The sequence below is a fragment of the Aspergillus fumigatus genome, chromosome 7 (genome assembly GCF_000002655.1).
Source record: "Aspergillus fumigatus Af293 chromosome 7, whole genome shotgun sequence".
Lineage (NCBI taxonomy): Eukaryota > Fungi > Ascomycota > Eurotiomycetes > Eurotiales > Aspergillaceae > Aspergillus > Aspergillus fumigatus.
In genome coordinates this window covers 121,470-138,028 of record NC_007200.1, presented here as the reverse complement: position 1 = coordinate 138,028, position 16,559 = coordinate 121,470, and the positions used below count along the sequence as shown (strand labels likewise).

Genomic DNA, 16,559 nt, shown 5'->3' with positions numbered 1-16,559 from the left:
AAAAGGAGTCCATCTGTTTACCACTCTGGGACATGTTTTCCAAGGTATTCTCCATCCCGCGCTCACCAGAGCTCAAAAGTCTTTTCCAATGCCTGGCTGATAGATATCGATCTCGGGGCAGACTTCTTGAAGGTTGTAATATCCAGGCCACCCCCTGATTAATGATTCAGATCTGCAAAGTCGCATATGCGAGCGCTATATTCACTGTGGAGGCAGCCGATACAAATGTGACTTACCAGAGATGCTGCCGCACTCTGTAGTGTGTTCACACACCCCAATTTTGCACCTTGCACTATTATAGTTGATGAGGAGGAACACAGTCACCAGTATTCTCGACTGGGAATTAGCGTGATGGTACACAGTTTATTAGGAGTATGCACAAATCATGAGACCAACTCTCATAGAGGACCTTAAAGTGTGACAGTGTGGATGGACCGGACTGCACCTCAGAGATGGGATATGAGTGGGATTAATGCCCTCAGGCAGGTCAAATTTGCTATATGATCGAATCCATCTGTGGAGGTGACGAGGGCCATATTAAGTCCTAGCACCAGCTTGAGCAAGAAACTTTTGTTGTTCAGGAAGGAATACTTAGATATATTGTGCCGCCAGTCGCATCATATTGGTAGGTGTATCAGGATATAGGAATCTTGGCAAATATGCCCACTACTTCTATCCGGAAATGTTGCGTTCTCCCGCTCGTTGCACTAGGTATTGTCTTATCTGGTATGAGACTCAATAAGGCCTCCAGGACGGATACAGTTATTGACTCTTGAGTCCTGACACTGGATGCATAGGCTGATCTATTCATGCAGCAATATCGAATTGCGTAGTGCATTACTGTCGAAATGTGATGGTTAATCAGGGAAATGGCATAGATATACCTAATGTCTAAGGAAGAACAGTGTCAGCAAGTCAAGTTTTGGGCCTCTGGAGAGGGAAAATAAGGAGGATGTTAGGACGAAGCTGAAATACAATCATCATTCATTGAGAAATCTAAAAATCATGAGCATTGCGAGAATTCTTACGGATGGGGAAGGTTATGTGGTGACCATAAGTTTGAGATTGATAAGATGTCGTTTCCTACAAGTGTTGTATGCAGGGGTCGTCACACCAATCCTCTTCATCCTTGTTGCTCCTTATTACTCCCCATTGCTCCCCATTGGTCCCCATTGCTCCCCTTCTCTGCCGCCTCCACTCATCTGAAGACTGCTTATTATTAGAGACACAGAAGCATCGCAAATCTCTCCATCTGATATCCATGATTGCCATTGAAGGGACTTGTAAGAATAGAATGCGGCCCACTGATTGATTGAAATAAAATAACCCAACATCTTTACATCATAGTCACACGAGCAGGAAGCGAAGCTGACCATACTCTACTATTCGAACACCTCCAGGGCTGTTTCGAACCTTTCCATTCCGCCAAATGGAAATAAACCCAGTTCCAGCGTTTTGAAGTCATTAGGTGGCCATGGCTACTTTCCACACTGCCATTTCGGGTAATGGGATACTTTTTGGCAGGGTTGATAAACCAATCATCAGACATGAATTCCCGATCAACGCCATGAGACAGGAAACAGGACGGCGTTCCAAGAAAGTATGGAAGCCTGTTAGGGTACAGCCTTATAGGTGATCCAGCCAATGACATACGTTAGTTCTTCACTGCCACCTTATTTGGGTATTACCCAAATGAGCAGTTGAAAGATATAAACCATGATGGGGACCCTGCTCTCTGATCTTCCCTCTACATCATTGACATCTTCATTACCCTCTTTACCACTCTTTCACAAGACCTCATCGTATAGCCTCTTCTAGTCCACAGGAGAATGACCTTATCCACAGAGGCGACCATTGCTTTGTTTTGTTGCTTGTGTCCCTGGAAATCAGTTCATAGTCAACCAAAAGAGCCAAATCCGTGAATGGTGGAACCGAACCCGAGGTCACTTGTCCAGTACGAACTCAATCCACTTTTATCAGTGTATGCCGATTTGTACTGAACATCATTGGGAGCCTGCAGATGATGGCCGACCTGACAGTTCGCAAGATCACGATCTATTGTCGCTTCCAATCCACTTGACCAATCTTTCATCCTCAAGCCCTGATCCTCCACATTCAGCCAATCTTTTCGAAGTATTGTTTTCTTCTTTGCAGCCGAGATACAGTCTTTCTAATTCTGGGATATCACCAACTGCACTTGAAGCAGGCCTGTTACTTTTCACTCGAGTAAGACATCGCGTACACACGGAACCTACTTGAATCGTTGGCTAAATCTTTGGCAGACTTTGAGCTCAATCAATCTTGAAGAAGATGAGCCTTTGGCTAATCCAAATGCTGGAGATGCTTGACATGACACATATCAGGGTACCGGGTATCTTTGCCAGAAAGGACAATCCCAACAGTCGCTGCGATCATGATCTACAGGCTGCGAGGCCGGTTGAAACTCCAATCCCTGCTACTTACTTACCCTTTTGGATGATTCAGCGTGGTCTTACCCTCATGATGCCTTTCCTATATCCATTAGATCACTGTTACCGTCTGTGAGATCAACTTGCGTACTTACCTGCTTGATTACAATTTGGATTAAGAATACTGGGATATAGAGATCATCTAGATAGTCACCTATTTGACCATGAACAAGGGTTAGTCTTTAGTTGGCGATCACGTAACAGACAGTCTACATTCAGCAAGTTCCTCAATCTTAGACTCCGTAGGGGCACTTGTTTTGCCACATCTGATACAGTTTGGTCCAGAGTCTGGTGCTGGTGCATGGACAATAATAGCCTGGATCTGGGAAACCATGCTGCCAGATAATAGCATGAGCGTTCCTGAAAATTGTAGTATACAATGTGGACTACAGAGTAAGTCAAGGAGACAACAGAATGGCCACAGATATGTGTGGCTTTTACTCCAGAAACTATAGCAGCTTAGCTATTCAGAAGTGAGAGTAGTCATTGCTTTAAAATTCCTATTAAGCATCATGGCACATAGGTAAGGATCCTATCTAATTTAGAAGGCTATGCCACCGTTTATATATATATTATAACAGAATATCTAGAAATAGATTGCTTAAGCACAGTAGAGACTAGTCATGACAAAATAACACCCCAACCCAGTGTAACTAAAGGAAGCGACATGTCCAAAAGGGATTTAGCCTTGTCTTATACCTACAGCAAAGCACGTTATTTACGCGCTGGGAAATCTCGCAAGGCTGAAAACATGCGAAACAATGAAGGGAACCCTCCTCCCTATTGCTATGCTCACGATGAGACCATACTACTTGGAAACCTCCAGATGGAGCGGTGCTACTCTGAGAACTCCGCCTTAGAGGCGGCCGCCCTGTGACCTGTGTTCACCGCGTTTATATAGCGAAGAAGATCTTTTTCAAAAAGGCGCCGCGAGAATTGCTATGGGAAGGGCAATTAAGGGACGCCAGTACGACAGGGAGGGTTTTCTTTCAGTGACGGATAGAACGCGAAAGAAGAGCTGTGGATATGATGGATCCCCAATCCCATCTACAAACGAGTACTGTACGAATCAATGAACCTACCATGATTACACCATCAGCGTGGTCTGCGCCATGGGTTTTGAGATGAGCGCTCATGCATATGGATGTGGTGGTATAACCACAGCCATTAACAAGCAGGATTCCAGTCTATTAATACTAATGTGGTTAGCATAGCAAGTATTTAGGTTATAGCATGCGTTTGGCTGATGTGATTAGATCATCTGGCTATCTTCTCCTTTCTTAGTGTAATTGACTCTCTGTCTATGCCGCTTGCAATTAAGTCTTTCTATATAACCAAGATTAAGATTACCCTAGGCTTCACTCACTCCTGCAAACTGCATAACTCTGATATACTTTTTTAAAAAATTTAATATGCCTGCATCTTTTCCCTTGCCTGATACGGTCATAGGAGATCTTATAAGAATCACTACTATCTCTTCATCCTCTGCTTCTACTCAACCAAACCTTGACCGTTGAATTATTATTAATGGTGACAGATATTTACTACTATTGGTTTTGAATGCTCACCCAGATAATCGTCATGCTCTCTATGAAGTATATAGGAGCCCACCACCATTTATCTAGTTACATTTGTATTAGGTGCATAAAGAGAAAATGCACTTTAGCAACCAGTGCTATGCCACATGGTACCTGCATCTGTCAAGGCGATCAACAATTTTGTTGGCCTGAGAATCGTCTCCTCTACCACAATTCGACCAATCGGCCACCTTCGGCCACCTTCGGCCACCTTGCCTCTTTGTAGATCAGAGTTCAATGTTTACATTGAATCAGAAAATTACCGAAAACTCCACGGAGCGGCCCACTTTCCGCACAGTCCGCGAAGCGATTGCCACTAGTGGTAGATTGGGTTCGAAGGGACCAAAAAAAAACCGACAAGGACCGGATTCGAACCGGCGATCCCTAGGGAATCAGCTAATTGAGTTTGCTCAATTCGAAACTGACGCCTTAACCACTCGGCCACCTTGCCAGGTTGTTGGCTTGTTTTCTAGTTGCAAAAATAAGTAGAAGGGTATAAGAAATTTTTCCGCTTTTTTTTTTTTTTTTTTTTTTTTTTCAATAATTCCCCTCCAGTAGAATGTCTCAACTTTATCATTTGAGAAGGGACAGTTGGATTTGACCCGAACTGATACTCCGTACAACATGGAGGATAAGACTGACAGCTTGTCGATGGCCTTGACTCAGAGTGTCATCAAATGTATTTCTGGATTCTAACCTGCAGGTATTAGATCCGTAGATGATGAGACATGGCCACAATCTACGAAGGAGTGGGCGAGTTTGGGTTACACTCTATCCTTCAAGGAGGTGGAATTTGTCCTGGATCACGAGAAGAGAAATCACATGTAAGATGCACAAACAGGCAAGGTGGCCGAGTGGTTAAGGCGTTTGATTCGAATTGGGTGTTGTAAAGACCGATGCCGGTCTGGTCATCATCCCCGACTATCAAATTCATTCGTGAGCCGGGGTTCAAATCCCCGCCTTGTCGAGTTCTCTCATCTCTTCTTTTTTTCCCCTTGTGTTTGGAGGGACTGCTTCGCACCTGGCAACACAAATGTTTCGAATCGAAAATCATCTGTCGTCCTCATTATGATCTTCTGAGAGTCGCACCGTTGTCGTTCTGATCAAATTCCTTCCCTTCCTTTTCACTTTACTCCATTTAATAGCTTCTTGTGGAATGTCAATTCGTTGAATCCTCCCTTCAGTATTTTGCCCCTTTTGAGGGTAGTAGATACCTCGCTGCCCTAGATTACCTTAAGGATACTAGTACGGAGTAGAACTGAATGAATCAAGTATTATCTGTGCCTCGTCGCTCTAGTCTCAAACATGCATAGCTGCGCTTCCATGACCTGATGATCCAGAGAAAGCGAGCTCTCCGCCAGTGACATATACAGGACCTACCTCGGGAGCGTATTGAAATATAATTCCACTAGGCTAAAAAGGTGTCCGAACGTGATTCATCAGTCTAGGGACTTGTATTTTTCAACAGAGCGGATAGCCTAATGATCTGAGCTAGCCTTGGAGGAAAATCTGGGTGTGGGAGAGTCAAAGGGAACAATAGAGGCTTTAGGACTCCATGATTGATTGCTGCCTCCGCAAGGATGCCACCTGCTTATAGGTTCAGATGCTGTTCTCGTCGACAACGTAACCTTGATTTATTATATCATGACTTGACGTGTTGGCTAGAGTATCGATTCCAAGGCTATAGAATTTCAACTAGCAGGTCAGTATCTATCATATGACACCGCGTAATGGACACCAGATCCCAGAGATGCTTGTTAATCCCGCCATCATGCTCCCTGTAAAAGCAGGTTGGAATACAATGGACCTCAACACACTGTAAGGTGGAGATCAATGGCCAGAACGAGTCGTTCTCTCAGCAGATGGTGTCTTCGACTGGTGCGCGGTAACCCCGACCAGATGTCAAGTGAGGTCCCTGTACATGACGGACTGGGAATTGGACCTTCATGAGTGATTCGATGTCAACAGACAGAACCCTGCTTGAGCAGCTGGAGATCCTTCTTGCAGGCTATCTCCACTCAGATCAGGGATAAATACGAGTAGTACTGGAACGAACAGGATTCTCCAGACAGTCCATTGAGGTAATATATACCGCAATAATTAAGTAAACATAGTAACCTACTGCTCGGTCCTCGCATGATTCCCAGGCAGGGGTTGCTCCTACAAAAGAAAAGCTTTGAGAGAAACTCGCTTGGTATCCCACTCATGGTGACAGCACTATAACTGTATTACAGAAAAGAGACTGCCAACTTCAAACAGGGAGAAACAAGCACTAAATTTGGAAGACCTCAGTGGGGCGAAACACAAGTAGTAACGGTGATAGACCAAGTCCATAGAGCATCCGATAGCATTTACATAAACGCAGTAACGGTACATAAGTTTGGCAACTGTTCAGCGCAATTAGCCAGCATATAAGCTAGTAGCGCTCCAATCCTTACCTCTGTCTGTGGTCTAACAGGCCGCAGCGTACCATGGGTCGTCTCTCTTGCAGTAGTCTATGAACTTCTTTACCTTTTCTGCGTCTTCAAGGTAGCAATACTCCTCGGCAGCGCCATAACAATAGCACATGCTGGCCCCATCAGCGACTTCCGAGCAGATCTCCACAGTTTTAGAGTAGTCGGATGATTTAGTTCCCTGGGGATTCTTGCACCGGTAAGCAGGGTCACTACAGGCTGTGACAGCTGCAGCAAGTAGAAGGAAAGTAGCTAGAAGCTTCATGATAGAAATAGCAAGAGAATAGTTGATTGATTGGTTCAGGAGTAAGAAGACTGAATTCGCGATGTTGTTGGACTCTCTAGGTTGTTTCCGAGACAATGACAGAGGACGGATCACTGAACTTATAGGTTTTGCGTTTCTCGCTAAGAGGAATTCGTCTATAGTCATATTCCCTCACATGCCCCAACAGACACGGCTAAGAAACTGGCCAGTATCATGGCAGCAGTGATGTATTCGGGCGGGTGGCGGGTGGTGTCAGCCAGGGCGCACGGCGGTCCCGGATAGGATAATGTACTCGCTCTCAGTTTATGCCTCAGACCTCTATTAACAATAAGGTGAAAGTGGCCCGAGCTGGGTTGCCTCCAGGGCGCACGGCGGGGTCACGAAACATTTTGTCTAGATCGTAAGGCTAGATGGCTTGGTAGTCACTGCGCCGGACTTGTGGTATATTCTATGCTCAACGTCATTGTTTAGCATCCTGTCGACGGGAATAGAGAAAGGATGAGGCCTGTCTAGATGGACTGCGATTTTATTGTGGAGAGGTCATCTGCTACAGGGACCATATTAGAAAAGTCGTCTCGCAGGTGCCGCCGCCGACATTGACAGACTGAGCAAATCAAATAAGTGTCTATTTTTTGATGTCTCTCAAGAATGGTTCGAGGTATAGTTTGGTTAATGGCCGCCCCGCTGTAGGACGTAGTCGAGGGTGAAGTTGCACATCATAGCCCGGCTCAGCGTGCCGATTGCCGCAGGTATGTTCTCTCAACGACGGGTAGACGAGGCCAGATTGACTCTCGGAGAAACCGTCGACTTCCTGGAAGATGGTGGCAATAGAAGCACACCAGACGAGGGCAGGCGTATCCTAAGTCCGCCACTTCTAGTGCTCTCGAAATGGTAGAGGCGTAGTCCCCAAAGGAGGGATGAGGTGGAAGAAGTCTCTCCGATTCTTTAAAGTTATAGTAGATGACATATGTAAGCAGGGTGCTAGTAGTTATAAGATCCTGCTACTTCACTATAAGCGCCAGGGCCGTAATACAAGAGATCAGTTAGTCTTCTGTATTAGAGGCTTAACTACTTAATAGGGCCCTTTCGTTGACTGCCTTGATAGAGGCCGTTCCTTCTCTTGGCGAGATGGCAGAATTGCACCAGCGCCGTTATCCAGGAATAGGTTGACAAGATCGAGGAGACGAAAGGCAGAAACTCTAACGGTGGTAAAACGTAGTACTGACTGTCAGTGGGTGATGAGGTGACATTTTAGTGGTGTAGTATCGCTAGTCTGTAGCCAATCGAGAGACTAGATCCAGACGGGATTAGATCTTTTGATGGTTGTTCCAGAGCCCTAACGGAACAGCTTTGGAGCTAAGACCAATGCCAGGCGAAAATATGGTGGTAGGGCCCTGTAGTGGTCTTTATACGCTATAAGGCGATATATGGGGGTCGTCTTATATGGTTACATCGGCCAATTAGCGACACTATCAATTCCCTTTCTGGAAACTTTTGATCTTCTCATGAGGAGTATAAACTAGGAGAGTATCGTTTAGTACTTTTGGCGAGCGTAGTGTGGAAGAATTGGTGAAGGGAGGATGAGGACGAATGATCACTTTGATGACTGGTCATTAGGTTGGCTGAATACGAGTGGCAGCTTTGGCAGAAAGTCGTATAGAGGGAGGGTTAGATGTTTGAGGGAAGTATAACTCAGAGTCGAGATTTGGTATTAGGACTTGAATGGTAATCTATATTACAATAAGAAGTGCCCAGGGATAGGACAAAGTAAGGTGGTCATCCCTCAAATACTGCTGAGGTATCCAAGTGTGATTTGGGATCATCTGTCAAGTGCATGCTCCTGACACTACGCATACAAAAGTTAGTAACGGATTATGTCAAAAATCGAGGGCTACTTACCATCTGCCAATACGTCCCCTTCGCCCGAAGCAGCTCCTGGTGCGTCCCCTGTTCAACGATTCGAGATGCTTGGCCAGCATGCGCTGTTCCAAATACGTAGATAGTATCTGCTTTCTGGATAGTAGCTAGTCTATGAGCAACCGCGACGATAGTCAGACTCCTCTTCTGGGCCAGGCGTTCCATAGCGCCCTGTACCACCTTTTCTGACTGCGAGTCCAGGCTCGAAGTTGCCTCGTCCAGAAGTAGGAGTGACGGCTTCCGGAGCAATGCACGCGCAATACAGAGTCGTTGACGCTGGCCACCGCTGAGTGACGTCTGCGCTTTGATGCCGAGCTCCGTGGCGTAGCCTTCTGGAAGCGATGTAATGAAGTCATGGATCTCTGCGTCTTTGCATGCTTGGATCAATTCCTCCTCCGTGAACTCGGACTGGTCGAGGCCGAGGGTAATGTTCTCGCGAATACTGCCTTCAAAGAGGCGTGGCTCCTGAGCGACCAACGATAGTTCCCTGCGATAGGATGTCATTTCAAGGGTACGAATGTCTTCGCCGTTAAAAGTGATCGTGCCCTGCGACGGACTATAGAATCTCTCGAGGAGTGAGATCACAGTGGTTTTCCCGCAGCCGGATGGTCCAACGAAGGCGACAAACTGCCCGCTTTGAATACTGACATTAAGTCCAGTGAAAAGAGGGACATCCTGTGAAGCGTATCTAAACGAAACGTCATGGAACTCGACAGTAGCCCCTGTTAGGTCCCCGCTACGCACGAGTTGTTGCTTTTCAATGCTGGCGGCACCGAGTTCATCTGATTGTGGGCGCGAATTCAATATCCGGTTCGCAGACGCAGCGGCTTGGGCAAAGTTTGATGCGAAACTAAAAAACTGGCCGGCCGATTGTCCGCCTTGAATGATAGCCATGAATATAACGAAGAATGAGGTCGGTTGGTACTCTCTAGAGGCGAGAAGCTGGCCACCATACCTGTAACCGTCAGCAACATTCTAGTGTAGCTATCACACAATGATACGAACCAGAAAGTGAGTGCCATTGCACACAACTCCACACTATCCGAGAAAGCAAAGATCAAAGTTGCGTATCTCGCCTTCCGGAAAGCCTTCTTTTGTTGTTCCCGCAAGAGTTGGGTGTATCGGTCAAGGATGGCGTCCTCCATCGTCAAGGATGAAACGGTCCGAAATGCATCAATGGCTTCCGCTGCAAACTGCGAACTTCCTGCGTAAACCGCGGCATTCATTGCCTCGAACTGCAGTTCATATCTGATGCGCATAAAGGCAGCCAGGAATGTGCATGGTAAGGCGGCAAACACCGTCACCAGGCTCAGCTTCCATCCAAAGGAAAAGGCAATCGCAATACAACCTATCATACTAAATGTTGAAATGAGGGGGAATGCACCATTGAGACCGATAAGCTCTTGAACCTGCTTTGGGTCGGTGGCGAGTCGGGAAACAATGGAGCCAGAAGCGTTTTCGCTCAAATCGTGAAATGGTATAGGCTTCGCAAGGATGTTCTGAAAATACTCCTTTCGGCAAGCCTCGGATATCCTCTAATTTGAGTTAGCGTGAGCAGTACAGATGGGACGTATGTACCTACCACCGAGAGGGAATTGGCAGTGAATCCCACCGTAGAGTAGAGAACCCCAACAGCGAGCGCGAGGAGAAAGAACATCAAGGCCCAAAAATTGGCGGCATCAACCAGCTTTTGGCCCGTAAACCGAAACACTTCGATAAGCTTTGCGAATAACCAGCTCTGAAGTGGAAAAGCCGCTATTTTCGGTAAAAAAAGAAAATCTTAGCTCAATCTCATGAAGCGTCAGAGATTAACTTACTTCCAGCCCCAGCTGTGCTGATGAGGACCGCCACGTACAACGGCCACCGCGCACGTTGTTCATACAATACCAGCCCAATAGTCCTAATAAACCCCCGATTTTTGTCCTGGGTGTTATCTTCATCCTGCAATTTCTCTTGAACAGACATGGTGGGAGACTGGGCCTCATCTTGCAACTCGAGCACCGCGTTACCTGTGTGGCTGTCCTCTTCTGCCAACAGCTCAAGCCTCTGAGCATTGACAAGGTCTCGGTATACTCCACCCTCTCGCTGGAGGAGCTCCTCGTGTGTTCCCTCTTCGACATTCACGCCTCCTTTCATAACAACGATATGATCTGCTCGTCGAATTGTGGACAGCCGATGAGCAATCATTATGGTTGTGCGGTTTCTGGAAACCCTATCAAGGGCTGCCTGTACGATCTTCTCGCCACGAACGTCGATAGCACTCGTCGCCTCGTCCAATATCAAGATCTTCGGTTCTTTCACGATGCTCCGAGCGATAGCAAGGCGCTGTCGCTGACCGCCACTCAATTTGATACCGTTCTGTCCCACAATGGTGGCATAACCCTGTCACAGTCAGATATGCCTCGCTATTCCACAGACCAACATACTTCTGGTAAACGCTGGATGAATTCCTCCGCAAAGGCCTCTCTACAGGCCTTCTCGATCAGTTCTTTCTTCACACTGTCAGGCTCCTTTTCCCACTGTGTTCCGATAAGGCCAAATGCAACATTGTTGAAGATGGTATCATTGAAAAGGAAAGGCTCCTGCTGGACGAGCCCAATCTGCGATCTCCACCATTTCAGGTCCAGACTGTTGATATCATGCGGCCCAACGTAGATACTCCCTTGGTTCTGGTCTTCTGGACTCATCGCCAACTGATACCATCGTTCTATCAGGGCAACGATGGTGCTTTTCCCCGAGCCAGAGGGACCGACCAATGCGGTTGTTTTCCCATTTTGAAACCGAATGTCTAGCCCCTTGAGAACAGGCACGTCTGGTCGTGTAGGGTACGTGAAGCGCACATCTCGAAAGATTATATCGACATGGGCTGAGGCATCCGGTTCTCGAAGGCCCCCGGAATCTACCTTTTCGGAATCGATCAACTCGAAGAAAGAGCCCGCAGCGCTGGCGGCTTTGGACACGATGATCAGGGGCGATGCAATATTCCCTAACACACTTACCACAATCATGACCGAGAAGAACACTCTGTCGGTTTAATTAGAAGTTGGTCAAGCTGGGGAATAGAAGCGGGGGGATATACATACGTGATGACTGTATTGATCTCCCCGATATGGCCCTCCCTGTATAGCTTTAAACCAAACCAGAAGGCGAGGGAAAAGCTAGCGTACAGAGCAAAGAACACCAAAGCAAAGTGGATGCCGAAGATAAGAGACAGCCCATTTCCACGTTTTCGTGCTTCTTCCACCCAGGTGGTGTATCTTTTGGAAAGGCTTTCCTGGGCACCGAGAGAAATAACAGTCCGAATAGACCCAAATACTTCCGCCGCAATTGAGGAATGCTTCTCATCTGCCTTGTCAATCTTCTGTTGAATTTTTGTCATGAATGGTAGAGTCACACTGCAGCCGACAACCACGAAAAGCAGCGCAGAACTTGTGACGAGAGTCAAGGCCCACGAATACTTGAACGCGATGATGAATGCTGCGAGTAACAGGGCGAGGGATTGGAAAAGAATGGCGAGCTTGTCCGATATGCTCTGCTGGATTGTATTGGACAGCGTCGTGATGGTATTCGTGACTGTGCCCACCGAGACTTGGTCCACTTTACTGATCGGCTGGGAGAAGAGGGCCTGGACGTATTCCAGTCGAATAACAGCTGATACGCGAAGACCGGTGACGCGAAAACAGAACTGCAATGGTGAGTATATATCCATCGTTCTCTTTGAAGTCCCCACCTACCATGGCGAAGTATGTCAAGCAGAATTTCGCTATGAACAGGTACACAATGTACAGACTGTCTGAACTCAGCACATGAGCAACAAGTCTCTTTTGGCCTTCATACCTCAACTTGTTGACGGACGCTTTGAATTGCGCTTCGGTGACGGTTGTGCCGGGCATAAAGTATCCATTGAATTCACCAACAAGGTTCCCAAACACAATGTTCATCAGGGGTAAAGGCTGGTTGAAGATATGAGTTATAAGGTTATGTCTTTTCCGATGCAGCTCTGTAGTAACATACCACACCGGACGCAATAGCTGATATCAAAGCCACGGTTAATACAAGACGATCTTTCCCGGTTGCGTAGGAAAGGGCTCTCTGCTGTCTCGTCAGTGGCATTGCAAGCAATCCGGGGAGACCCTTCGTACGAAATAATTGCCCAGCGACACAGTCTCCGTGGGCTTTCCATCATTTTTGCTTTCGCTCTTTTCTTGTTCTTCCGGCACTGCTTGTTTGTCGGTCGCACTTGCTGCAGGGCCATCTTCAGATCTACCCATTTTGGAGTACGGTGGGAATAGTTGGCGGACGAGAAGCCATTGGAAAGTATAGATAACAAAGGATGAGAATGTCGTTAAATAATAGATACGTCGTCAAAAATTAGAGCAGGAGTTTGAATACGAGTTTCCCAAAAAGGGAAAGACTTGGCGTTCCAGGCAGCATCGGCGTTATATGTGGAGGGTGAAGGGGGGAAGGTGAAGAAATTTGCCCTCTATTACCCTGGTAAACTTCGAGATAAGCATAGCACGTTCCCTATATGACAAAATGGTAGCATCAGTGGGGAGGGTAATAATAATGATGAGCTTAAAAGGATACTCCAGAGAGGAATATGAGGCCGGACATTCGGGGATTTCTGGAAGTCCGGGCACCTGAGGCACTAAGATCATGTGCTGTCGGGCTTTCGGACTCTGCAAATTCCCCGCTCGCTTTCTTGCCTCCCTCCAACCTCCTGATAGTCTGGAACAGCGATGCCTTCAGAAAACCCACCCAAGCGCATGTCTGTATGTAATTTGTGATTCTGACTACGTCTTCTGGAGCTAAGCGAGGTTTAGTGCACACGTTGTCAGGCCAAGAAGGTGTCGATCTCAATCAATGTTTCCCGTCCAGAGCTCATATTGACCTACAGTCTAGATCCGATGCAATAGAGTTGAGCCTCGGTGCGACAGATGCGAAGCTGTCGGTGCACAATGTACATATTTGCCGCGAAAAACACGATCTAAAAATAGACGGTTGGTCCATACTCCAATTATCCGGGGCCTTTACACCACATGGCTTACATGCATCAGTGGCCTCCATGATAAACAGATTCTTCAGGAAATACTCAGGCGTCTAGAACGCTTGGAAAATCATTGCAAGATTGGCCAAGTTGCAGACACCCTAGATGTGTCTCGTTCGATGTCTGTGTCCTCGGGCGACTCGGACATTGATGGCCCAAGGTCGTCATTAGGTCCCGACCTGATGGACGAAGACCAGTCGCTTGTCCCCAGCGGACGAGACGTTGTGCATAGCATCTTGAATGGAATTAGGGATGACAAAGACAAGTTGCTGCTTACGTCGAACGTCTTCTGTCTACTACAACATGTGCAATCTCGGGTTTTCAAAAGCGAAGCTTGCATTAATGTGATAGAAGCTGCAGTGTCGGAGGTCTCACGCCTACAGGACAAAAAAGAAAGAGACGGGTCGGTTCCCCCACAATTGTCAAAAGAACAAGCGAAGAAATGGGTAAAATGTTCGTTGCCATCTATCATTGAATGACCTTCGATTCTCTAATTGATCCTCCAGTGTACTATGAGTCATATCAATTTGAGGGGTTTCGAATACCTTTGGAGAAGAGCTTTCTCTTAAGCATCCCGGACTTACTGGAGATACGTCACGTCAGCTTGGATGCTACGTCAACGCTCATCTATTACAATGTGCTGCTCCAAGGGATATTGATGGATCCAGATAACACTGTGCAAAGGGGTGGCATGGTACGATCGATTTACCAGACAAGCATAGGAATGGTGGACGACTGGTTGGATCAGATAAAGAATACCCCAGAGGACCTGTTTGCCGCTTATCTGATGGTGATTATAAGCTCGAAACTGTTTTGTGAGCTTCACTCGCTGACCATTCCTAATAGACATCGATGGCGCTGGAAGGCTGCAATAGTGAACTCTCGTGGAAGATCTTTGGTCACGCCTGCAGCATTGCTCGGGCTCTTGGATATTTCTCCATTGACGGGGACCCTAAAGGGCCTGACGGTCACATCTGTCCACCGCGGGAGTCCTTCCAACATAGGAATGAGATAGAGCGAAATCGAATGCGATTCGAATTTTGGCACCTTCTTCGTACCGACTGCCTTTTTCGTCTTTCATTTGGTAAACCAGCGTTGCTCCCTGAAGGGTCATGGGCTGTTAATCTTCCTGACCCCTCGATCACTGGCGTCGATGATGCGTCGACGCACTTCATCCAAATACACTTCCTGGCATCGATGCGGCTGACACTGGTTGTCCTGAAATACTTGGACTGGGTGAAGGCTGAGTCCAATCAGAATGCAGCTACGTACGATAGTTGGCTGGATGATCTCATCACCGAAGTGGAGACGATCATGGCTGACTGGAACGTTGTAAGTCACCATGTCTGTTCCGTCTTTGGATATAGTCCCTTTCAACTTATGCAGTACAGGAGGAGCTCATAAGTAATGCCAAAAATCTTATCGACACCTGGTTCTGTGCAGATATCCTGTTCGCCGGCTACAGGATCATTATCGTCCTCTCACAGGCCAAGAATTGCAATCGAGACAGCTACCACTTGCCACGGCACACGGTAGACCTCGCCAGAAAGTCTCTAAAGGTGTTTCAATCTCTCATGGGTCCGACAGTGGGGTCATTCTGGGGTATCAGGTAATTCACGTACGGTCTTCGGATATCTGAGCGTCGCTGCTTATACATCATATCGTGCAGTATTCTATTGCTCCACCAATTCACATTTTTCTTCGTTCTATGTATGGACATTATCGATTGCCAGGAACCGGAAAATAATGAAGAAGGTCTCGCCTTAGTGACATGGGTCAACGATTTTGCTCTAAGGGTAGCAGAGAATCGACCGGAGCTGGAACCGATTACCCTTGTGACAAGATCGATGACTGCTGCTTGTGAACAAGTCCACCGGGGCCGCTAAAATTGTGGATTCTCAATCTCGAAAACCGCTTCCTTCTCAAACATGTCATTGACAACCGACATATGGTCTACTTTCTTGAAACGCGGAGGCAACTAATCTCGCAACTAATGTTGCATTAGACAACATTCGATCAATATTACTCTGCCCTGTTCAGAGCCCGTCCAGCCTGAATCAATCCCCAGATCGGGATTGATATGCTCCATGCCCACACACCCGTACGCAAATAGCTGATAGCCTCAGATTTAGCTCCCATATACAGAGCTGTATACAAGAGCCGAGCGCCGATATACTCCAATGAAAGTGTGTTCAAGTCGCTCGTGGGAAGTTTGGCCAGGTTTCCAGCAAGCTGTGTGGTATGCATTAGCTTGATACTATTTCTTGACAGATACGCGCCTTACCATTGCAGCAGCAAAAAGAGGCAATCCTTCCATCGCATTCAGATGTGCTCCTCGGGCTTTCGCAAGTTGCTGCCAGATCTGGGCCGGGAGTCGGCCTTTGAGATTGGACAGATTCTCCCGTGGTCTGTACAATACTATTAGCTGTCTAGTGTGTTTGTTAGAGATGCTTGAGCATACACAATGTTTGTAGCGTGATCCTTGGCATTAGCCATCATCTTGACATAGTAACAGCCGTGAGGGAACAGACCGACGGCGTACGCCGCGGCAATTGAATGAATGGAGTAATTGTTCTGAGACATTGATAATATAATTGTGGTCTGTGAGGACTCGGTGTATTGATATCGATGTATCTCTGACTTTCCAAATTAGATTGATGATGCTGTTCTGGTACCTCTACTCTACATCACGAATTCATTGACCTTATATAGCCATTTCTGGAGACTATTCTCATAACGGTCCAACATAACGTTGCTCCCGAACATAACAAGCAGCTTGGCCTGCTTGACCTGACCAGGCCAACGGATACGAGGTGTCTGGCAATTCCTATT

At 46.9% G+C, this 16,559-nt stretch overlaps 2 protein-coding genes and 2 non-coding genes across 4 annotated transcripts; 2 read left to right on the top strand and 2 right to left on the bottom strand.

The window, feature by feature from the left end:
• Nucleotides 1–4,399: 4,399 nt before the first annotated feature.
• tS(CGA)1 lies at nucleotides 4,400–4,496 on the bottom strand. The gene is given in 2 exon segments: nucleotides 4,400–4,443; nucleotides 4,460–4,496. It is a non-coding gene (tRNA).
• Nucleotides 4,497–4,885: 389 nt separating this feature from the next.
• tS(CGA)2 lies at nucleotides 4,886–5,012 on the top strand. Its single transcript has 2 exons — nucleotides 4,886–4,922; nucleotides 4,969–5,012. It is a non-coding gene (tRNA).
• A 3,623-nt stretch (nucleotides 5,013–8,635) lies between these two features.
• Nucleotides 8,636–13,290, bottom strand: abcE (ABC transporter ATP-binding protein; the record flags this gene model as incomplete). The annotated part of the gene is made up of 10 exons (XM_077805137.1): nucleotides 12,823–13,290; nucleotides 12,695–12,772; nucleotides 12,518–12,633; nucleotides 12,415–12,469; nucleotides 11,764–12,365; nucleotides 11,107–11,704; nucleotides 10,498–11,062; nucleotides 10,263–10,435; nucleotides 9,686–10,215; nucleotides 8,636–9,635 (listed from the first exon to the last, which is right to left on the bottom strand). Exons 1-10 carry the CDS (start codon nucleotides 12,949–12,951, stop codon nucleotides 8,636–8,638), a joined length of 3,846 nt encoding a protein of 1,281 aa, XP_077661267.1. The 5' UTR covers nucleotides 12,952–13,290.
• A 556-nt stretch (nucleotides 13,291–13,846) lies between these two features.
• Nucleotides 13,847–15,340, top strand: AFUA_7G00470 (transcription factor domain-containing protein; the record flags this gene model as incomplete). Its single annotated transcript, XM_741790.1, has 3 exons — nucleotides 13,847–14,180; nucleotides 14,686–15,059; nucleotides 15,119–15,340. The coding sequence occupies 3 exons, from the start codon at nucleotides 13,847–13,849 to the stop codon at nucleotides 15,338–15,340; spliced, it is 930 nt and encodes a 309-aa protein (XP_746883.1).
• Between the last annotated feature and the right edge of the window lie 1,219 nt (nucleotides 15,341–16,559).